The sequence below is a fragment of the Ochotona princeps genome, chromosome 1 (genome assembly GCF_030435755.1).
Source record: "Ochotona princeps isolate mOchPri1 chromosome 1, mOchPri1.hap1, whole genome shotgun sequence".
In the NCBI taxonomy this organism is placed as follows: Eukaryota; Metazoa; Chordata; class Mammalia; order Lagomorpha; family Ochotonidae; genus Ochotona; species Ochotona princeps.
The window spans coordinates 8,714,880-8,740,091 of NC_080832.1; the positions used below are offsets into that span (position 1 = coordinate 8,714,880).

The window sequence follows — 25,212 nt, forward strand, 5'->3', positions numbered from 1 at the left end:
ACTTTTAAAATCTAAATAACAATAACAATGAAGCAAATGTAGAACTCAGATCTCCCTCCAAATTTCAAGTATATAAAGTCATTTCATTAATAACACCAACATATGATGAGATGGAAGGTTTCATGTCACAAAGCATTCAAAACCCAAATTTTCTAAACAATTTATATACCAGGCTGGCAGGAATACCTATATGCTTTCAAGAATGTAAGATCCAACATTATTCCAGAAGTGCCAAAATAGTAGCATGGTAGGCTAACCCTCCTCCCGTGGTGCCAGCATCCCACATGGGCCCCACTTCTAGTCCTGGCTGTTCCAGCTGTGGTTCAGCTCCCTTCCTATGAACTGGGAAAGCAGCAGAGGGTAACCCTGGTCCTGGGGCCCCTGCCTTTGGATCAGCTCAGCCCGTGCCACTGAGATCTTTGGGGGAGCAAACAGTGGATGAAAGATCTCAGTCTTTCTCTAATTTTGCCTTTTGACCAAAAAAAAAAAAAAAATCTTTTTCAAGAAAAAAAAATAGTCACTGTTATTCCAATGACAAAATTATCACCAATTTAAAACCTGCATGTATGCGCAAGGAAATGACCTCACAGCACACAGATTCAGGGAGAGAAAGAGGGTCCCAGGCTTCACATGCTAACACCTTTCAACAGGCCCCCACGCTTCCCTGCAGCTACAAACCCTCGCTTCTTTAGCGGCTCTTGTAATGGTTACAAGAAAGTGGCTAAGCAGGAACTGGAAACAGAAACACCATAACAGGAAGTTATTACTGTAATTCATCAGGAAAGACTCAACAATCCATCAACATTAGCACACACACAGTAGGAAAGTATATCTTCATTTTTAAATGTGTAAAGTTTGGTTATTTAGAACTTTACTTCCTCTGAGACCGTGTTAAGATCAAGTAGCTAATGGGTTAAGTCCAAAAAATAAAGAAGCAACAGAGCCGATCTGACTGCATGTTTGGAAAAGCCTATAAAATGTTACAAGCAAAACAGGAAAGGCCGTGTTAATAATGCATAAACCCAAAGAGAAAAAAAGCTACCCATTTAGTGGAATAATGCCTTTATCCTTGCAGTTAAAATGAAATAAACCATGACTATTAATCTAGTAAGGCCATGTAAAAATGTAATTTTTAAACATTTACTAAAAGGGGATAGTTCACCAAGCACTCTAAAAATCAAGGCCTTGTGTACAACCACATTTAAACGCTAAATACCAATCTCCTGTCTGTGGAGGCCATTACCCGCCCTGTCACCATAGCAACGCTAACAGTATGCCTGACTTCAAAGACAAAGATGTAATTTCAGACTTCCAGCAGCCAGAGGGAGTGGTAAGAATATTCTACCCAGGCGGTGTCAGCTGATGATAAATTATAAAAATACCCCGGAAGGTTATGAGGCGGACTGTACCACATTTTCTATTCCTGGGGGAAGAGTCACACTCCTCCAACACAGCAAGAGTAAAGCAAAAAGTAAACAAGAGAATCTCAATGGAGTCCTTTAAAAAAATTACAAGGTTCACAGTTCGGCCTTCCCTATCTCTTACTCCCGGAGGAAAACAAAAATAGTTTCTATCGCTTCCTTTCTCATTCAAATTAATTGGTTGAAGATCCACAAAGAATGTTCCAACACGTACAGGGCCACCCCTGTGAGTGCCACTTCTGTGTTCCTGAAAGTTCTTGCTGAGAATGCACTATCAGTCCACATGTGGGCCGCAGGGAGCTGCGTGGCCTCTGCTGGCCTGTTCCCCCACCCCAATCTAATCCCCACGCACAAGGTGACAAGGAGCTTTAGAAGTCCTCCGAAGGGAAAATTTGCCAATGTGTAAGTTTTTGTGCCTTGAAAAAACACGTAAGGGATAGGCCACTGCCCTGGAAGACGCAGTCCCTGACGCCGGGCGCAGCTGCACTACGTGGGGGAGCCAGTGCCCTCCCAGGGGCAGGGACCTAGAAAGGACCAGGGCGGAGCCAGTCTGTCCCAGGAGTGGGCAAGGAGAGTTAGCCCAGGAGCAGGGCTCGTCGTCTCTGACCCCACCCCCGTCATGAACATAGGTGTTGTAAGTCTAAACATGGCAAATATGGGCGCCTCTTCCCTGAGCTGTGGCTGCAGCCGGAGCCGAGGCTGCGCTGCCTTCTCCAACAGGGGCAGGCCTCCACATGCCGGGCAGCAGTGTGGGCAGGGTGGACCCCAGCTCAGCAGCTGTGGCTAAGAGTTTAGGCATTTCTCTTTAGATGCGGCTCTACTGCCCACAGTTCATCCCAAGCCAGGATCTCACAGCCCCAGGTCAGCAACCATCTCTCATAAACACAAACAGGACCTGCCGCACTGTGAACCAATGTGACACAGATGCTGAGTCCTCAAGACAAACAGAATTATACCTGTTTCCTGCAAAAAAGCTCTTCACAATATTTCCTTATTAAGTGAGTTTTCATCCTACTACTTTATAATTTTTTAAATTAATGTCAATTGAAAGTACACGCAGTAAGCTACTTAATTGGACAGAATGAGTAGATTTTTAATTCTGACAATTAAGTGAGAAAAAAAGAACATCCATCCATTCATGTGACAGGATGCCTAATTTAGGTCTTGGACACTTATCCCAAAAAAAACCATAAAATAACTTTTTAAATACTGAATTTGAAAAGACCCATTATTTTGGTCTCATTATTATTTTCACAGTATTTTAAGAAGTGACGTGTTTCCCTCTATATTAATAATTAAGCAACTTCAATTTGGCCGTAAATTGGGGAAAAGTCAAGAATGCAGCCTTAAATCTGGTGGTTAGTCATGGTAGCTGGAGGGACATGGTTGATTTGCTTTGCTCTTTTTTTTATAGTTTTACTTGAAAACAATTAGTAATCCACAAGTATTATATGTGTAATTGACATTTAACATCCAGGGAATCCATGTGTTTGGAGAGCAGGGCCCTTCACTCACCGATAGTCACTTTTTACAAAGCAAATACTTTGAAATGTTGGAAATGTCCCCCTAAGGCTGTTTCTCCCCATTGGTTGTTTTTTTTTTTTTTTTTGAGATTTATTTATTCTTATTGGAAAGGCAGATTTTTTACAAAAAGAATAAGAGAGAAAAAGATCTTCCATCCACTGGTTCACTCATCAAATGAGAAAAGCTGATCTGGAGCCAGGAGCCAGGAACTTCTTCCTGTCTCCCAAGGCTTCGGGCCCAAGGTTTTGGGCTGTGCCTACTGCTTTTTGGTTCCTAGGACATAAGCAAGGGGCTAGGTGCGAAGTGGAGTAGCTGGGACACAAACTGGCACCCATATAGCATCCTGGGTGGAGGATTAGAGTGTTTCACTATTGTTCCGGGCCCCCTACAAAGCTGTTTTTAAACACATTTATTATGCAGTTGATTTTTCAAATTTTTATCATTAGTATAAAGAGTATCTACCTGGGTTATACTTTATATCACAACACCACAATATTAATGTTTTGAGATTTATTTATTTGAAAGGCAGAGGAACAGAAACAGCTGATTTCCCAAATGCTCTGGCACAAAATTAAAAAAAAAATCATTGGAGAGACTAAATTGCATTATTAACTATGCACTACTTTAAATAGCTTCAAAGTTTTCATGAGAAATTAGGTTTCTAGGTAAATTCAAACGTAAAGCTGGTAATGAGTATAATGTGCTAAAGGACAGTCCAAAAACGTAGGAGAAAGCTGAAACCTGCTCCCACGTGAGTCCTGGTCCACCGCGGCCTGCCGGGCCCGGGCGCTAGGCCAGGGCAGGAGGACTCAGGGAAGCGCGGCACGCACCACACCACAGATCCTGGCAGCTAATGCATGGCACCTATACTATGTATGTGCCAAGCACGACGCACGTCAGGGAGGTTTCCGGGTAGGCCTTCTCACATAAACGCCAACGGTTCAGGCCATGAAACTACACGGACAGGGAATGCCCTGTCAATCCTAACCCGCCTTTCTCATCCCCCCTTCTCTCCCCACTTGCTCTTTCAATTAGGCATTGTTTCAATAATATGAACACACAAAGCAGGCTAGAGCTGTTTTGAAGATAGCTAGAATGCTCACATTTTGTTTCACCGCTATAAAAAACCAGAAAATACAGTTAAGTCAGTGAAAACAATGAGACCATCAGAAGTCCCTCAAGAGAGTGGCCGCCACTGCCCTGGATCTGCCAGGCGTCTGCCCAAGTGCTGCCCGGCACTTTTCTCCTCCCCCCGCAGCCACCTGCTCCGAGCACGGGCACCGAATGCCATCCCGATGCCTTAGAAGAATGTGGCCAACAACAATGTCGATACAGCCATGACTGTTCCCAAGACCTTACGATTACACGAACTCTCACTCACTGTTTTTGTTAAATTATACATCCTAAAAATATGCATTCTACCACTATACATGGATGGTTCTCTAAACATAAAATAAGCCCCCCCCCCACACACACACATTCTGAGAGGACAGGAACTGCTCACCACTGGAACCTGAGCTGTGAGCTGCCACAGGCTGCCACGCCAACATTACTGCAACAGGTCTACCCACCAACAAGCCTTGCTTTATCAGAACAGTTCAAGCCCTGGCCTTCCATTCAAGTTCATGTAAGCTTTGTGTTTTTGCTCCTGGCAGGAGGGCGGGAAAGGCAAGTGACACATAAACTACTCTCAAAGATGCATTTCTGTAATGATAGCAAATAATATTGCAGTTAAATATTTAATTCTTTGCAATCTGATACTCCAAAAGTATTTCAATCAGCAAGAATTCTAGAAAATTAGGTTATCAATAGCTGAATGCTAAAACTTAAGCATTCAAATTAATTATTGGACAAATGTGGACAATATGCACACGTGCACGCAGCCTCCACTGCAAGTGAGGATTATCCTGAGCACTTACCAAAAAATCCAAAAATTGCCCAATAATGAAATGAGGTGAAAAGCTGTACGTGCCACAATCTGAAATCGCGTGAAACGTAGGTCCTCTACAAGCAACAATGTAGTGCCTTTTTCTTTTTTTAATAGAAAAGTAGTTGAGAAAGCTTAGTCACTTTTTTGTGGCTTAAAGCTTTTTTCCTTCTTTTATTCCAGGCTTAAACAAAGTTCAGTGGGGCATCAAACTGCCTGTTTTAAATTACAGTCTGTATTTTAAAATAGAATGCACGCACGGCATGTTCCTGAAGCTAGGGGGTAGGAGTGTTATTCACGGAAAATTGAAGGCTTGTTGAGTCAATAATCTTCTTTCACACAGTAACAATTTTCAGCTAAAATTTCTTGACCCAAACAAAGGAAAACAAGACCATTCAGTTATTTTACAACAATTTACAGAAGGTAAAAGAAAAAGATGAGAAAGAGAAAGACACCTCTAAAATTCTACATTGTGAGAAAAGAATAGAAAATGTTGGCTCAGGTAGAACCTTCACTGCATGCATTTATTTCCTCTCCGAAACCGACAGTTAATATTAAAAATAGTTACTTCCAGTCCCAAAGAAATAGAAAAGCAAATAACCAGTCCAGAAGTGCTACCATGAGCTCCTGCTGGTTATATATCCCTTGTTATATAAAACACATGTGATGTGGGTCTTCAGAGTCACCTGCGAAGGGAAAATCTGCAAATTAAAAGTGATTTCCCACCTCACTTGATAACCCCAAGTCACATGCATTTGCGGCCTCACAGGCCAGTGTCTGCGGGGGCTGGAGGGGCGCAGGCAGCTGCGTGGAGGGCACGGGGAGCTGCCACGTTTGAAGGACTAAGGGAGGTATCACTCCAGCTGACACGCTAGGCTCAGCTTGGGGAAAGGGTAGCAGGTCAGGGGGAGAAAGAGCACCCCAGAACATCAATGCTATTTCAGTATGTCTGGCATAAAAAATAAAAGACGCAGCATGGGCACTATGGCGCTGTTTGGAATGCCCGCATCCCATAGAGGAGTGCCAAGGCCAGTGCTATTGTGACTCCACTCTGCTAGTGCCCCTGGCAGGCAGCCAACAAGGCCACTCATGAGGGCAGGCAGCCAATGAAGTGCTAGGCCCTCCACCTCCATGGGAAACCCAGGTGGGGTGTCTGGTCCCCAGGCACCCAGCTTCATTTACAAGACAAATATATAAGCCAAAAGGCTGAAATTTTTACCTTGCTAAAGTTCAAGTACTATCCTCTAACTCAATATCTTGAAAGCTGTCAGTCTTTGGAAGCAAACCAGTGGGTGGAAGACCTCTCTCAGCCTCCTCTGCCTTTGAAGCAGAGGAGAACAAATTCAACTGAACCAATGAAAACATTGGATGGTCCTCACTGCTGATGGACTCGCCCACCTGGTATGAGGAGCCTTCCTACGCTGCTTACACCCCACCTCTTCTTCCCTGCTAGCAGGCCAGGCCACGCTGGGCAGCAGAAGGGCTAAGGGCGGGGGAGGGGGTCAGGGCCTGCCAACCCTCCATTTGCCTTAGCAAAAACTGTGTGCTGACTTTCCTGTTAGCCAGGAATATCTGCATTTATCAGCCTCTGCTTAATGAGCCTCATTCATCAACTGTAGATCATTCTATCCCTCTATTATCAAAACCAATATCCTGTAAATCAGTTATGTTTCAGCCTTTCTTAGCTTCCAATTTTGTCCAATTTTTTATGGTACTCCTTCATACTCCTTCATTAATTTTTTAGAAATGAGTTGACAGTCCCAAGAAATAGGCTGAAATTCATTTCCCCCACATTTTACATGGAAATCATCAACATATCATATGGAAAAAGTTTGTGAAGGACAAAAGTTTGTGAAAATGTGCTAATTTTAAAAATTAAGTGAATTTTTAAAATTAACACATTTTCCACTAAGCAAATACCACAGCTATAATGAATTTAGAATTAGTCATTAATTTCAACAAGAATAAGATGTCCATTATATAATCCAGGACTTATTTAAAAGCACATTATAGTTATTTTCAAATGCTCATTTAGTCAAACTTTTCATTTTATTTAGTCTCTTTTCCTCTGGAATAACTACAAACTGTTGAGGTTTTGCTAGGTTTTAATTTGCAAAATAAATATTTAACTGGAAGAAGACTGCTTTGGAAAAGAAACATACCTTCCATCTTCCCTCCTCACTCAAGATCAAGTGCTATCCTCTACTTTCAAAATAACTATTACTATCATGAAAATATCCTAGAAAATAAAATTTCAGTGTATTGCATCATAAAGAAATAATCTCTACTGAAAAACATTTTTTCAGAGTTAATGCCACTTTCTGTAAATTAGGACTTTCAAGTAATCCTAACATGATTTCCTCAACCTCAATCTGCAAATAATTGACATCTCCATATAGAACAGACCATTCATGAAAATTATATTAAACAAGTGGGCATTTGGCCTAGCAGTCGAGGAATTCACATGACACACTGGGTTCAAACCCGGGCTTCGGTTCACAACTTGAGTTTCCTACTCTGGGAAGCAATGGTGTTGGCTCAAGTGACTGGTTCCTTTGGAAGACTGGTACTGAGTTCCTGGTTCCTTAGTTCAGCCTGGCTCAGGCCAGGCCACTGCACATCTGTGGATGATGAACCAGCACATGTAAACGCAGTTTGTCTGCTGGCTTGTTGGCCAGTCTACCAACGTGTCATATAAATAAACAATTTTTAAACAATTGGAATAGGCAAAGTTGACACCTACAGCACCCATATTACATACCAGTGCCAGGTCTATCTCAGCTGCTCCACTTCTGATCCAGCTCCCTGCTAAGGCACCTGGGAAAGCAGCAGAAGATGGTCCAAAGTCCATGGACCTCTGCCACCCATGTGGAAGATCTGGAAAAAGTTCCTGGCTCCTGCCTGTGAAGAACCTAGATGTTTTCTGCTTTAGTGGTTCTGCCATTAGGCTTGGCTGGGGGCTGTGTGAACTCCAGGCCTGACAGTCTATGTGACACCCGGCAGGACACCTGGTTACATAGGCAGACCACTCCTCAGAAAGGAGGTACCAGGTGTTAGATAAGATTCACCGCCCTATAGCTCATCAGTTTGTAACTTTTGGAAGTTGTTCACTTCAAACCCAACCAACAGAAGCCTGCTAAATCATCACCTGCACCTGTCCCAGCCCAGACCATTTCAGCCATTTGGGGAGTGAACCAGCAGATGGCTCACTCTCTCTCTCTGTAACACTTTCAACTAAATAAATAAACCATTGAAAGAATTATGTAAGAGAACATGATATATCCTAGGTAAAACATTAAGCTATCCTGTGTTCCCTTTCAAAACTCCCTAAGACATCAAAATAAATGCTCTACCTTCAAGTCCCAACCATGCAAGTCACTAAGCTACCTGCAAACACCTGATCAGAAACCAGTTCTCAGAGGCTCCTCTCCTGCCACGGAGAGATCTCAGTTTGTGAAGAACCAGGGTACTTCAGAAGGCTCTGTGGAAAACTGACTTGGGGGTTGGTATTGTGTTGAAGCAGGTTAAGCTGCCTGTGATGCCAGCATACCATAGGGGCACCAGTTCCAGTCCAGGCTGCTCCCGCTTCTGACCAGCTCACTCCCAACGGCCCAGGTACTGGCACAAGGTGCTTCAAAGCCACCACACAGGAGACCTCGATGAAGCTGTGCAGCCTTGCCTGCTGAGGTCATCTGCAAAATGAATCAGCAGATGGAAGGTTTTCTCTTTCTCTGTGAGTGTGGGTGTTTATCTCCCCTCTCTGCAACTCTGGTTTTCAGATAATTAAAAAAATCTTTCTTAAATCTATTTTAGTGCAAAAAAATTGAAATTCATGCATAAGTTTGTTCATCATTTTCCATGGATTTTTGAAGATTCCTCCTACTACCTCTCCAAACCTCGGCAAACTCGGCTAAGCACTTCCAGAAGCCCCAAAGCATCCACACTGGATGCTGATGGGAGACGCTTGGACAGGATCAGTGGGAGGCAGAGTGCTGTTTAAAACAAAGTCAAGCTGCAGATAGAAGAGTTTCAAAAGAGCTCATTCAGCAGGCATATGCCGAATTCTTAGCCATTAGATTGTGACTCGTGTAAAATCCCGCCAAATGAGAAGTTAAGACAGGCTAAAGAATTCATATTTGCAGCTGAGGGATGAGAAGTTGGCGAAAAGCAGAAGCCAGCGAGAAACTGGCTTTACCTGGCGTGCCCAGCAACCAAATCACCAACCCACACCACTGAATGCCACTCCAAATCACCAACATCCAAATGTGCTTCCCAAACATCTGTCCTCAACCCCAACCAACCTACATGTAACTAAATACTTCTTTTTTTTTTTAAAGATTTATTTTTTATTGGGAAGTCAGATATACAGAGAGGAAGACAGACAGATTTCACACACGAAGGGCTATGCAGTTAACCCGGGAAGCTCCACGCTGCTCCACACCACCCTGCTCAGGTGCCTCTGAGGGGACGAGGACAGGGCCCGGAAACAGGACTGCATGGCGTGATGGCCTCAGCGGCCAGTAGCTTTAGACACATTTCACAGCGCCTGTTCAGAGCCTGTTCACAGGTGCTCCCTGGGGTTCTGCATCTCAGGTAAACAGAAGCACAAGGCAAGGGCTGTAACTCCTTACTTGGAAACCTGGGAATGTTAACAACTCCCCCAATTCCTGGAGGCGAAAGTTCAATTTTGCTGAATAAGGAAAATGATCAAATTTTTATTTCGGTGTTATCCATCCTCTTAAACATGTTTAAAAATATTTTCTTGAAAATGTATCTACCACAGTATAATTACTGAAGCAGTAATCATAAACAAATAATATGTATGTATAAACAGCTAAGAAAACAGTATTTTCACTCTACTTTAGCTTAATTATCCAAATTGCCCACTTATTTTTTTGGAACCTCAGGGTTACCAAAGTAAAATGCAGATGCCATTAGATGAAGCAAACTGGTTCTAAGAATAACACCACAGAACCAAAACAGAGGCTACACCTGCTTAGGCCCTGAGCATCAGCAGCACGTGAGCATCAGCAGCACGTGAGCATCAGCAGCACGTGAAGACAACTCTCCTGATGCGAGCTCATCATGAAAAACACTTTCTTAAAAACAAAACTCATTTTTATTTCTTTCAAAGGCAGAGCTACAGAGAGAACCCATCTGCTGGCTCACTCCCACAATCCTTGCAAGGACTGGGGTTGAGCAGGACCTTACACTGCCTTCCCAGGCACATCAGCATGGAGCTGAATGAAAGGTGAAGAAGCCAGGACTCAAATGCTTCTTACACAAGCCTGGTGCAGTAAAGTCTTCCCATTGAACGTGCCGGGATCCCGTATGGCCACCAGCTCCAATCCTGGCGACCCCGCTTCCCATCCCGCTCCCTGCTGGTGGCCTGGGAAAGCAGTCAAAGACGGCCCAAAGCCTTGGGACCCTGCACCCGCGTGGGAGACCTGGAAGAGGCTCCTAGCTCCTGACTTCGGATTGGCTTAGCTCCAGCTGTTGTGGCCACTTGGGGAGTGAATCATCGGATGGAAGATCTTCCTCTGTCTCTCCTCCTCTCTGTATAAATCTGCCTTTCCAATAAAAAGATAAATAAATCTTTTTAAAAAATGCATCCATACAAGATGCAGGTGCTGCTGGCAGTGAGGCCTCCCTACTACATCACAGAGTAAGCACCCCTTCACCCAGAAATTCTGAAACCGGAGAACTTGTTTAAAACTAGGCTTATATGTAAATCATTTTAGGAAAACATTCATTGAATAAAGCATGATAAGCATGATGAAAATACTCTAACAGAGGAGACAAGATAATTACAAAATAATTATAATAAAAAGATCAGGGCTTGGTGCCATGGCCTAGCGGCTAAAGTCCTCGCCTTGAAAGCCCCGGCATCCCATATGGGCGCCGGTTCTACTCCCGGCAGCTCCACTTCCCATCCAGCTCCCTGCTTGTGGCCTGGGAAAGCAGTCGAGGACGGCCCAATGCATTGGGACACTGCACCTGCGTGGGAGACCCGGAAGAGGTTCCAGGTTCCTGGCTTCGGATCGGCGCGCGCCGGCCCGTTGCGGTTCACTTGGGGAGTGAATCATCGGACGGAAGATCTTCCTCTCTGTCTCTCCTCCTCTCTGTATATCTGGCTGTAATAAAATGAATAAATCTTAAAAAAAAAAAAGATCAATAGTAGATACCGCAAGAGAAGGAAATTTAACAAAACATTCAATAGAATGTGTACTAAATTTTATTTGGGGATTTACTGTAGAATATAAATTGATACAAACTCACTGTTTACGAACTAAATTAATAAAACAGCAATTTCTTTTAGACTTTTTGGTTAAAAGCTGGTCTCATTCATATCAGTATCTTGGGTAGAGAAAACCAAAATGTATTCCAATTTTGAATGATAATATTTTAAGAGGAAAGACTTCTTCCTGCCATTTATATATAATTTTCTATATGCTAAAATGTATCAAGAAGGTTATTATGAAGACACACACAGTAATTCTTCACAGAAGAAAAGGTTGTGCTGGCGCCAGCCCTGTGGCATGACTGGCACAGCCTCTGCCCGCACTGCTGGCATCCGGATGGGTGCTGCTTCAGGTCCACCTCCTGCCCAGCTCCTTGCTAAAGCCCCAGGAAAAGCACAATGTGGTAAAGAAACCTGGGACCCTCCACCCTCGTGGGCACAAGGGTGACCCCTGGCTCCTGACCTCTGGCTTCTGCCCTCCCCAGCCGTAGGCATTGCATACAACTTGGCAAGTGAAGCAGCAGGTGGAAGACCGCTCTCTGTTTTCTCTGTAACTCGGATTTCAAGTAGGAAAATAACTCTTTAAAAAAAAAAAAGCTGCATGATTAAGAAACATAGAAATAAGTGGATACTATTATGGGGAATTTGCTCTGACTTAAGTGTGAATGCATTACAGAAAAAGTAAATATTACTGGTTATGGTCCCAAGATAACACAAGAACAAATATTAATTTTTCAGTTGCAGTTTTCTGTGGATGATTTGACGATCTAAGCCAGCTGGAAAAAGCAACTGCATTAGTTATTAAAGAACACCAAGAATTTAATGACATGCAAATGCAGACAAATACCAGTTCAAACAAAGGTAAGAGGACAACTTCCTGAGGGATCAAATTACTGATTTAGAATAAGGATATTGGAAATGCCTTGACTTCCTACAATGGAAAGTTGTTAACTGCAGTAACAGACATGCTGAAGAAAAATACAATATTAACACAGAAGCTACAAAAAAATCTATCTCAATGGAAGCAAAATAATGGTTATTAACAATTATCATGGGAATAAGACCACTACTTTTTTTAAAGGTACAGATGAGAGTCACAATTTACTTAGTTCCAAATTACAAAACTAGAAATTATTACAGTAATATGGACTGTCTTTAACTTCTAGCAAAGTCAATTTTAAGTCATTAACAATTGGAAAGTCCAGCCTTTCTTCACAGTGAAGTTGTGACAGATCCAACAGCAAAGTCACCCAGACATGGTAACAAACACATCTGCCTAAGTCCCAACAGTTCAGCTTGGGTAGAGGGCTAAATTACTCATCAAAGCTGGCATTGAAAACTCAGAATAGTAGAGTCATAACAAATGACCAACACATTGTTTCCTGAACTCATAATTAACTCTCAGCGTGTACAACTAAGAGGCTGAATAGCATCTAGCTTCCCAAACTAAAGTAGACATTAGTGGATGAATGGGATGGGCAGATTAGGATGGTGGGTCTCTGGGAAGCCACTGGGCTGGGTCAGGTTGTGAGGATGGAGCCCCATGATGAACCCCACTAGCTCCTCTCTAAAGACTAAAGAATCCCTTTCAACAAAAAGCTGACTTACACAACATCTTAAGGATGAAGTATCCATATCAACAAATCAGATGTACAAACCTACTAGAGAAATGCTTGGCACATGCAGGACTCCGGTCCAACAAAAGGAGCGCACTAAACTTTACAGAAGGAAACCAGTGTCCACCCCACCAGGCCAGGGGGCTGAGGTATACAGGCTGATCCACGTTTTGTCCTTTTATCTGTAATCAAGATTTCTGCACACTGAACATAAAATACAGAAACTCTGTTCTCATAATGGGCCATGAAGTGTGCTATGAGGGAGAAGGAGTCAATTAGCATCCCATTTATTGTTGGGTTATCAAAATGCAAAGCAAATATCAATTAAATTCTTTCTTTTTCAACATCTTCACAGAAAAATCTGTACCATGGGCAATCTTAAATTCCTGCAGGAAGTGGACAAAGTAATCAATAGAGTATATACCATGATAAAACTACAAAGGTGCACAAACAGAACAATTCAGAATGAACTTCTTCTCACTTCCACAGCTCTTCTTCCCACCCCTGTTTATGCCACGAGGAGGGGCACACCCTCAGGGGGAGGCCTGAGCTCCCAAGGGGCACAGAAGAGGCAGTGCCTGCAGGTGACTCCTGCAGCTCAGCAGACACACAGCAGCAATCCAAGGCAAAATTCCCCACCTGTGCCACACCCCAAAGCAGCAGGCACGGGCACAGGTGCACCTTTCAGCACCCTGCAGCCTTCTCCCCAAACACTGAGACACCAGTGGGCAGGGATATGGGGATCCACGGCCCACTCCTGTTTGGCCAAGTTGACGTACAGTTCATAAAACTGCAAATCTGCTTCCACATAATAATAATCTGGCAAAAGCTACATTTACAACAGTGCATATGCATGTCATACACACACACACACACAACATGCTCACCACACTGTGAAGTAGCTGCTCAAGAAACAAACTTACAGCACCAAACACAGAAGTCATTTCTCTTTTCATTCTTTCAACAGTAACTAGGCAGTAAATATGCCAACACAATTTTCTAAAGTGCGCACAAACACACACACCAGAATTTCACCTACTCCCATCACGAAAATAGAGCTGTAAAACTAAGGGTTTCAAAAACATCCACCAGATTGAGAGACAGTGGGTCCTGCAACCAGCATTTACCCTCTTTCCCACCGCTGTGAATAACATACAGGGAGTATGCCAGGCACGCCACATGGATGTGTGACTTTCACTACACACGCTCCTTCTCAAATGTTTGCATTTAATGCCATAAATCTTATGTAATGCAAATAGATCTGAGGGTGAAGTTACAACTAGAACTATCCTGAACTCCCATCTTAAACCTTCCTAACAGTGATTAAACAAGAACAATAATTCTTCAAACAGAAACATGTGAACAAGAAAACAAATATAAAAATGCTGGTTTGCAGACACGTATCCTTTTAGATAATAAAGCAAATTTCATTTAAGTTAGGTTCCCCTGTAAGCAACCCATTACATACAAATAAATCCTTGTGGGCATCTTATACTACAGTCACCCTCTTACCAACATAGCTCAGTCATCAGATATTAGGTGTTGGTAGAAATACTTTGCAAGCTGCTTCATCAAATTCTAAAATAAAATATTCTTGGTGATTTCCCATTATATACATGAAGTCTCACAAGAAATTCAAACTGCTATCTATGCTTTATCTCATCAAAGTGAGAATTTCCTTTACGTGTAAACTCTCTGTGCACACCTATTCTGCAATCCGAGCAAAAGCAGCAAGCTGAAGAAAGCAGTTAGCTGCCTGCACACAAAGCCAGTCAACAAACCTTCCAGGGGCGGCTGGACCCCACAGCCACCACCCACGGAGACAGGCTCACCCAGGACCACAGAGCCCTGGGAATCAAACACTTCAGTCTTTCCAAAAAACCAAAATGTTATAACATACAACAGAACAAACAAGACAACAGCTCTTTTCCAAATTGTTTAACTCATTCCACTTCCACATTAGCATATGAATGTCTTACTGGTAAGCTTGATGGTCTTTCTTGTTGGATTAGGTTCAAGTCTTCGTGGTTAGGCTTTCCAGGGGCCAGAGCAGGCTGGGACCTAGTTCCGTAGCCTTCCTGAGACATGTCCTGGAAGAACACAAGAAGTAGAGCACTTCCTAAGTATGTGAGCAAGTCCTCAGCCTCTGCAGCAACCAAGACGGAGGCTCATCACAATCATGGACTAACGTTACATTGTAACAGACACATAAGTACACGATAGCTGTTGCTTTATCACTTATTCCAAACCAAACCAAAGCTCATCACCAACAGCAGAAGGACAGCTAAACTATTTATAAATGAAAGAAGCAATTGAATTTCTTCAGATTGTCCACTCTAGGTCCACTCTAGGTTCACTAGAAGACGGAGCAGGAGGGGGCAGTCAGCCCAGTTGTCTACACCAGAGCAAGCCAAACACCTTTTTTATTCCTTACTTCCGATTTTGGTTATAGTATCTAATTTACACTTTGGGCAAACTGCCTTTAACATTACCTCGAAAGCTTGAAACAATGAGAACTTCGCTGCTAACTGAATCTTAATATGTATGGTTGATTGTTCACAAAACAGCATAAACTGTTAGTAAGCTCACAACATCCTGGAGCTTCCACAAATGCAATAAACACTTGTGTACAGGCCTCCATGTGTCATACAGCACTGTTTTCAGAGAACACACAGAGAAAACAGTGGGGACAGAGCTGACCGCCTGCAGCCTGCCCAGGGAGAGGAGCATGCCCAGTGGCCTTCGTGGCATCTTGCAGAACATGCTTTCAGGGAGATTCCAGCAGGCCTCAGGTCTGTGCCGACACGATGTTACATAACCCAATCCCATCTCACAACACATTATTGCACACCATATCCAGGGCTGCTTCGCCAGGCCTGCTCGCCTACTCAACCCTCTGCCATCATTCACATGCAATGTCAAGTCACAAGACAGGATTCTAAATACTTAGCATAGCATGTCTCAGATGGCACTGAAAGTTGAAGAACCAGTTTCTAACTGGGGGGGGGGGGAAAGTATTGCTTTAAAACAACATTCTATGTGTTTGAGTGTGTGAGCACAAGTAAGAGTTAGTACTAAGGAAACATCATATGCAAGTTCCACTTTTTTAAATCTCTATAATTTAGGAAATTAATACCAGTGGAATCCTCTAAAAACCTGCTGCCCCACCTTTCTCGCACAGCACACAATTAAACTCACAGACTTCTTTTGAGTGACTTTAGCCAAGTCACTCAACCAACAGCGGTACTACAAAATCAAGCACTGACCAAAGCAGACTGAAGTGGCTGGGCAGGGGCGGTCCCGCCTTCAAGCAAGTTGTGGAATGAAGAAGTGCACCAACCAATGGCTGGGCAGTCTCACAGGCACCAGCTGCCCGAGTCAGTTTCAGGCATTGAACTCCACCAGGCAGGTTCCACACTCGGCCAGCAGCTGCTTTGTAGGAGAAGCCAATCTGGCTGGCCAGACTTTCCTCGGTGGCAGTACAGGGTGAGAGGAGCATAGGCACTTGGAACCCAAGGGTACCCAGAAGGCTGCACAGGGTGAAAGCAGGCGAAGACCCGAAGATGACAGTGATCACACGTGCTAGCTGCCCTGCTCTGCCCTCAGCAAGGGCCCATTTCTTCCAGGCCCCAGGTTCCACTCATTGCAGGGACTTCCCACTGGGGGCCTGCTGGTTCCTTTAGAGTGATTACAAAGATTTCAAATCAAGGGGAACACAAGGCCTCCATTCAGAGGCACACTGTTACAAAAACAGCACAGAGGTGAGGTCAGCCTCACAATGGACAAGTGAGCAGGCCGGGCCAGGCCGCCTCTGCACGTACATGTGCCACACAGTGCACAGCTTGGCTGTTACAGATGGTACTGCCATCGGGTCTGCCACAGCTACACCGACACTTTTCCACAAGCGGAAGAGCTTTGCAGCCAGGGTATAGACGGATTTCAGGGCAGACACCATCGCTTCTGAAAACTACCAGGGAAACGTACATGACTTCACATGTCACTTTTTGAGGTTTGGGAAGCTCTAGCAAAAATCTCAAATACTGTTCCTGACCACAGAAAACTTTCAATTATTCAATACAGTTGGAAACCAAACCAAGATGCAATTCATTGAGAAACCCAGAAAAGGGACTTTGTCAACTGCAGTGTGTGCTTGAATCAAAGGCTACTGCAGCTGACAGAGCACGCAGGGAGACAGCACCACCCTAATGCAGCTGACAGAGCATGCAGGGAGACAGCACCGCCCTGAATCTGTAACACTGGCCAGCCAGGTCTAGGATTCACCTACTCGGCAAAGATGCATCGCAAACCACAGCAAACACGCTTTTGCATCCTGAAAAGCAACCTTATTTCCCTTATAAGAAGAATAAATACAAGTATAAACAACCAATTTAATAGTAAAGAGGGAAGTAAAGAATGATGAACTTATGACTGGTAATAAAGGGCTATACAATTGTAATAGTATGGGGGAAATTGGTAGGGGGAGGTGATTCGGGGAGGGAAGGGGGAAGTCCCAGAGCCTATGGAATTATATAAGAAGAAGAAGAAGAAAATAGTTATTGCAGCAAATAAAAAAAAAAGATTTATTTACTTATATTTGAAAGACAGTGTTCTATAGAGAGATCTTCCACCCAATGGCTCACACCAAAAAGGCTTCAGTGGTTGGAGCAGAGCTGATCTGAAGGCTGTAGGAGCCTCCTCCACTGCCTTGCCAGGCTGTTAGCAGGAACCTGGATGAGCACTCAAACGGGATGCTGACACCTCAGAGCCAGCCCCTGTGGCACATTTGAAAGTATCCTTACCATCTTGTGTGATTATTTTTAAGCTCTGATTAATGTACAGTAGTGAGCATATTAGCATACGTACACAAATAATCATATTTATCTGCCATAAATATAAAAGAATACCATTTTGTAATAGCACTGCAATGCCAAAGAACCAAATAAGCTTGCAGCATTCTCTATTAAGCATTACTGTTCTACCCCTCCTAGGTAAACCTCCAATCACTGACGGGCTCTGTTATTCACCTTCCATATGTCACGAGTCAAAGGCAAAAGGACAGCCCAATGTGAGAAGGGTCTGAAGCAGCTGTTAACAAGTGCAGTAAGCTGGGCGCCCATCAAGGTCTCCTGCTTTGTTGCACATTTGAACATGCTAGGTAGTAATCGCGATGTGTGTGTGTGTGTGTGCGCGCCGTGCACACACACGCCTGCACAGGAGCACCTGGGTGCCCCCACAGGACAGGAACAATGACAAGCGTCTAGCATAAAGACCAGGAGCATGACTGATTCTATTTCCTTCTACACGACATGAACACTGATTGCAATACAAGCATTGAAGAACTCACAGAACTAAACCTATTAATGACACTTAATAAAAAATATTTAAAGAGAAATGATTCCTATAGTGTAAATCCTAAAGAGAGATCAACCGTGGAAAGACGGAACTGCCTGCCTGGCATTTCCCCACGGAGGTGACGACCGCCAACAGGCTTTTACGCATCTTTCCCAAAGTTTTTAAAGTGTCACCAAGTGTGAATGTGAATTTAAACCTTTTTTCTTTACACAAAAATGGAGCACATTTTGTGAAAATAGCACAACTTAGGAGCCACAGCAACACACAGGAATTGTAGGACCCATTCTATACTTGCAACTAAACATTTACCTTTACCCTTTTATTTTAATTGCCTTCATTATGTTGTAACTTATCTAACCCATCCCTTATTGATGCCATTTAGGCTGCTGTCCTCCCACTTCATACATTTCAGTAAATATCCTTATGTACACTGCCTCATGGGAAAGATTTCAGTAGCATACAGTTTTCCTAGTGGAATTTCTGCCAAATAGCTGGCCTTTTAAAAATTTTGATACTGGAAAGTGCTCTTAACAAAAGACTATAGGGCCTGATGCAGTGGCCTAGTGGCTAAAGTCCTCACCTAGAACGCGCCTGGATCCCATATGGGCACCAGTTCTAATCCCGGCAGCCCTGCTTCCCATCCAGCTCCCTGCCTGTGGCCTGGGAAAGCAGTTGAGGACAGCCCAATGCTTTGGGATCCTGCACTCGTGTGGGAGACCTGGAAGAAGTTCCTGGTTCCCGGATAGGCACAGCACTGACCATTGCGCTCACTTGAGGAGTGAATGATTGAATGGATGATCTTCTCTCTGTCTCTCCTCCTCTCTGTACATCTGACTTTCCAATAAAAATAAATAAATATTTTGAAAAACCCAAAAAACAAAAGACTATCATTTTACACTCACAGCCCGTCCTTTTGGAATGGAACAAGCTTATCCCAGATGTTTGTGTCAGCACCACAGAAAGACCGAAAACTAGGATTCAAGAGCAGAAGCAGTATCAACCAAAGGGAGATGAAGGGACAGACCAGAGGGACACCTCAGCTTTCCACAGATAGCAGAGGTACGAAGCAGTCAAGGATGTGACCAGAGGGTTTGCAAACAAAATCAGTTCTTTTAACAGTCCAACACACAGCTTCAGGTGGGACCTGGACCAACAGGCGCCAGCCACATGGGCCCTGGTCTGGAACGTGTGTGATGTGTGTGCTGCTGTGCCAGGAAGGGAGGGGAGATGCCCCTTGCAGTACCCGGGCTGAGGGGCAGGGAGCGAGCCTCAGTCAAGGAACTCCAGCTCGGGAAAGAGGGATCTTCAGTTTCTAGGATGACGGAAAAGGAGGGCCTGGCCTGCCTTTGAGACTGCAGGAGAGCAGCCACAGCCCCAGAGAAGATGGCTGGTGACTACAGGCTGCCCTGGCCTGGGAAACCAGCCCTGGGCGAGAGAAAATGAGTGTGCAGCTGGGTTCCCCTCAGGTTTCTAGGTATGCATTGACACATTTAAAATGCCCTTTCTAAAAGGAGGGAGTATATACCTACAGAATAATGGCACACTTCTGTACCCCCCACCATCATGAGCGCCCCGGTGGAAATCTTAGCAGAAAACCCTCAACATTTCCGAGAGGTGCCGTGACAAGGCTGTGCACAGTTCAGCTCAACACCACCTCAGGGGATGTTTCCTGCTATCCTGCTGTTATCTCTAACAAACCAAAAGCTCTAGTAACTTGCACGGCTAGGAATGGCCACTGTGCTGGGATAGAGGGTCTGCAGCAATGGGCACATCTTCACTGCCACAGTAACAGCACTTCAAACACACAACCAGGAGCTTTAATAAAATCCCCACACTTCCCCGTCCACAACTAAAATCTTGGGGCTGGTGCTTTACCTGCTATATACACCACAGTGCCAGCATCCCACATGGACACTGGTTTGAGTCCCAGCTGCTCTACTTCTGATGCACCTACCTGCTAATGCATCTGGGAAAGCCGTGGAGGATGGCCCAAGTGCTTGCACTCTTGCATCCAGATGAGACCAGAAAGAAGCTCCTGGCTTCAGTCTGGCCCAGCCCCGGCCACTGCAGCCACTTGGGAGTGAACCAGCAGATGGATGACCAATCTCCAATAAAATAAATTTCAAATAAATAAAATAAAATATAATTTTTTAAAAGTTGTGATCTAGGCCTAGTGCGATAACCTAATGGCTAAATCCTCACCTTACACACGCCAGGTTCCTGTATGGGCACCGGTTCATACCCCAATCACTTCCCATCCAGCTCCCTGCTTGAGGCCTGGGAAAGCAGTTAAGGACAACCCAAAGTCTTGGGACCCTGCACCCGCATGGGAGACCCAGAAGAGGATCTGATATCCCGGCTTCCGATCGGCTCAGCACTGGCCGTTGTGGTCACTTGGGGAGTGCATCATCAGACGGAAGATATTTCTCTCTGTCTCTCTTCCTCTTTGTATTTATCTGACTTTGCAATAAACATAAATAAATCTTAAAAAGAAAAAGAATGTGGTCAAAATGCAGTGGACCCTCAGCAGGAGGAGAAAGGACACGGGCTGCGCAGATGGCGCTGGCGAGGCTGGGGGAGGGGGTGCGCCGGGACACGCCACGCCTCCCCAGGTTCACATCAGCTACGGAATCTCCAAAAACTGTCAGGAGCTTGACAGACCCATGTACCAAACTACCAGGAAATAAAAAGAAGTAAAGAATATGTTAAGCACAGCAAATTAGACCCAACCTCATCAACAAATGGCTGTAGCGGGAAAGGACGCGGAAGAGGAGGAGAGGGGGAAATCCTAGAAAGGAAGAGAGGAAGACAGCAGCGGAAGACAAGGTCTGACTCAGATCCTGACACAAACCACCCTGGAAATCACAGACCTGTTCCAGTTACAGGCTGCTGCAAAGCTGAATACTGGGTGCTTGAGTGAATCAACTCCATCCTTTCAGTCGGGGGAAAAAACAAAAAGCTCCTTTACCTTGCAAAGGTACATTCTGGACTATCTACAGATGAAGTGCTTTAATTTCTGGGTAGAGGATGGGAGTAAAGAAGAGAGGTGGAGAGGATGACATGAGACTGGCCATGCAGCTGTGGACAGAGATCACCATTCTCCTGTCTACCTGCTTTCTGGAAACTGCCACTTCAGGATTCCAAAAGTGGAGCCTGGCAGACTCCAGTTTTCATCCGAAAAGCTACTTTAAAACTTGTAAGAATTTCCTAATTGCCTTGAACCCATTTTCCTGTGAAAATACATTAAGCATAGATATCTTTTGACTACTTAGTGCTCCTAACATGTCTGCTACTCTATTTAATCCTAATGCTTAGCTGAGGCAAAAATGGACATTATCCAACTTTTCCCCCCTGGATTCCCAAAGTGAAACCTACTCCATGCTACTACTCCTTTGTGGTTCTACAGCTCAAGACATCCTCCAAGCCCAAATCTGACCCTCTTAGTCCTCCCTAAAGGTTCTAGTTTCCCGTATCAGACTCCGGAAAGCTTTGTGCAGCCACAGGTGTCTCCTCAAGGCTTTGACCCTTAGCATAAACCTAAACCCACATTCAAAGTCCAGTGTCCATCTTTACCATCCCCCAACAGTCCCCTTTCCTATGCCCCTGGACAGGCTGTGAGGGGCGAACCCTCACCTGAACCTGGGTGCTCACACAGCATTGTCAGCACCGCTTCTGGTGATGGTCAGCTGCCTTCTTCCAAGTCCACACTGACATGCCCCCAGCCGCCCAGATACCCCAGCTTAGATGACAGCGGCATGGCAATGCTCCAGTGGCATCACACTTCCAGCGACCCAGGAGGTGGAGCCACAGCTCAGATGAAAGCCACAGTTCCTCGAATTCACCACATACAGTGAGGACTCTGAAGACAAGCTATGCAGAATAATACTTATTTCCTATTGGTCTATAGGAAGAATTATTTCCACACTTTAAAACAAAAATCTTTATAAAATCTCAAGCTTACACAGGCTATTCCATATTACTTTAAAAAAGGTATGCAGGGTAGCATGGTGATACTGTGGGTTAAGCGAATGTCTGTGACATAAACATGTTGTATAAATGCTGGTTTGAGTTCTAGCTGTTCCACTTCTAATCCAGCCCTGCTATTGTGCCTGGGAAAACACTGCAACAGAGTGAGTTTTTGGGCCTCTGAAGCCATGTGGGCGACTCGGACAGAGTTCCAGACTTTGGCTTTGACTAGGCCCATTCCAAAACATCCTAGGCATGAGGCGTGAACCAACTAGTGGGAGCTTGCCCTCTCTGTCATTCTGCATTTCAAAGAGCTATATACGGGCCCGGCGGCGTGGCCTAGTGGTTAAAGTCCTCGCCTTGAAAGCCCCGGCATCCCATATGGGCGCCGGTTCTACTCCCGGCAGCTCCACTTCCCATCCAGCTCCCTGCTTGTGGCCTGGGAAGGCAGTTGAGGATGGCCCAATGCATTGGGACACTGCACCCGCGTGGGAGACCTGGAAGAGGTTCCAGGTTCCCGGCTTCGGATCGGTGCGCGCCGGCCCGTTGCGGCTCACTTGGGGAGTGAATCATCGGTCGGAAGATCTTCCTCTCTGTCTCTCCTCCTCTCTGTATATCCGGCTTTCCAATAATAATAAAATCTTTAAAAAAAAAAAGAGCTATATACAAATAGCTACACTAAAAAATAAAATTTTAACAGTGACTTATCTGAGCTTTCACTCCACCTATGGAATCACTGAAGTGTGAAACCAGTGGAATTTTGGCCATGCTGTTTTCATCTAAGCCAGAGTACCTGTGTGGCTGGGGATGTGTTAATGGGTAGCAAGGAGTCAACTATCTGTTTGCATTACGGAGAACCTGGAACTTTGAGCACACTTGGGATTCAAACCTGGGTCCTCCAACCGAAGATGTGGGCCTCTTCACCAGCCAATGCCCACCAGGTCAGGACACTTTCTGATGACACCCAACAACACTGACAGAGGGACGCACACTACAAAACAAAGGCCACCAGCAGGAACGCTGCCTGAGCACAGTGAGGAAGGTGAAGTTCTCAAGGGCTTGTTGGAGAGCACCCATCCACGTGGAAGTCAGCGGGCACCCTTGGCCAATGCAGAGGCCCCAGGCAGGCCCCTCTGCCGTCACACTTTGGCAAAGCTTCCTGGTCTGTTTTCCATATCTCCATTATTTCCTGTGGCCCCAGAGTAAGAGGGGAACCACAGGACTGCACTAAAATGCCAGGGAGAAAGCTGAAGATATTCAACTGCTAACAGCAAAATGAAGCCTTTTTTTTTGCCATGGGAAATGTTCAGGTATCTGTGCTTATTCCAGGGACAAAGCTGTCCACATAACAATACTAACTTTTAAAATCTGCAGAAGAGTCTCAGCTCCACAGCTTACTAACCAAACAATTCCTTTGCTCATTCAAAAACCCAGGACACAGGAGCTGCCTTCTGAAGCTGCAGCAGGTGTTTGGAAGCTGTGTGAGCTCAGTGCGTGTCAGTGCTGACACTTCACCTTATTTCAAGACACATTCGCTAGGACTCTGAGGAGGACGCCAGCAGCTAACAGCCCTGTGACACACCAGCAGTTCTCCTAAGGCTGTCCTTGTTCAATCAGCTCTGAGCCCTTCAACAGACCCCACGACAGGAGCAAGTGGGGCACAGGGGCTGAGAGCCTGGCCTGTTGCCCCCAGTCCCCCAGTCCCACGAAGGCCAGGGCCAACTCTTGACTCTCGGTCCGGTGGGGGTTGCAGGGACAGCAGGAAAGGATGAGTCTCAGCCCGGCCAGGCAGCAGGCCTGCCATGGCACTGGCGGCATCAGGTGCCCTGGAAGCACCAGTTCTGGCCGCAGAACTCCGCACCCCTTCATTCAGGAAAGGGGACCCCAGGGACTGCACCTCCTGACTTACACTCCACGGAGCTGGCCACTACCCCAAGATTACAGCTAGCTTAAGGACATGGGTGTTTTTCTGGAAGATGCAAGGGTTTTAGCAGATTCTCAAAGACTTCAGGTAAAGTTTAAAGAGTAAGAATTCAGACAGATAATATTAGTAACAAGATTCACCACTATTGAGAATGCCATAATCTCACAGATTTTAAAAATCAGATGATCCACAAACAACTGCTTTTGACATTATGAGCTTTATCTAAATAACTGAGATAAACAAAAAATTAGTTAAAAAATTTCCAAACATACCAACGAAATACTTTCCCAACATACCTATAACATCTTATTAAAAATCATATAGTAAACTTCTTTACAGACCTCTGATGCCCCTGAACTGCCTGTGGAGCCAGAGACTTCAGAGCAGAAAGTCAGGGGACACTCAGAGCCAGCCATCTGCACTGGAATTGAAGCCAAAAGGATTCTGTTGAAACTTATTTAACATAATCACAACACTTAATCATTTATAGCTTTCAAAAAGTTAAAAGTTACAAAATTTATAAACTTTAAAGGCTAAAATGGACCATCTGATTTTTGTGAAATTAACTCTCTGCACTCTAACTTTCACTGTAGAGACCATGAAACACACACACACACATACCATGAAACACACACACACACCATGAAACACACACACACACTTACTTTAGCATCAATTGTCATCAGCTTAGCACACCTTCCATACAAGCAGGCCACAGACATCTCTTTACTAAGAAAGAGCACAAAATCTGATTTTCTGAGTTTCCTTTAGTTTTGAAAAATAAAAACATTCTAGTGAGGTACTGCTCTGATTTCAGCAAAAGATACTGTCTCTAAAGACTCAAAGTTTACTTGGAGATAAAAAGGAAATTTCAGAAATTCACAGGTTTCCCTCAATGACATAAAATCTAAAGTAAACTATTTCCGTGTCCATTTCATGGCCACAGAGCTCACCTTCCCAAGCACACTGAGCCCCTCTCGCAGGGGAGGAGCAAGAGCCGTGGCTCCAAAGTGAGGCAGGCATGCACCTCGAGCACTTGGCTGCCAGTGACCAGAACATACTTGCAGGACCCACACGCAGTCCTAGCAGGATTCTGCCCTGCATCCCAGGAGAGAACGGAGTGGCAGGACACAGACAGCCTCCAGGGAAGGGTCTGTGCTCACAGGAAGACCAGCACCAGGGGAACTTACTAGCAACGAACATTACCAGGCCATGCCCCAGGCTACAGTATCTGAAACTAA

At 44.8% G+C, this 25,212-nt stretch overlaps 1 protein-coding gene across 8 annotated transcripts in view; it reads right to left on the reverse strand.

Annotated features, from left to right (window-relative positions):
- Nucleotides 1-25,212, reverse strand: part of ARID1B (AT-rich interaction domain 1B) — a 370,148-nt gene that overhangs the window by 210,913 nt on the left and 134,023 nt on the right. For all 8 annotated transcript variants that reach the window (XM_058662259.1, XM_058662090.1, XM_004595447.4 and 5 more), the window contains one exon: nucleotides 14,709-14,819. In XM_058662259.1, the coding sequence (XP_058518242.1) occupies nucleotides 14,709-14,819 (111 nt within the window). The remainder of the gene's footprint in view (nucleotides 1-14,708; nucleotides 14,820-25,212) is intronic.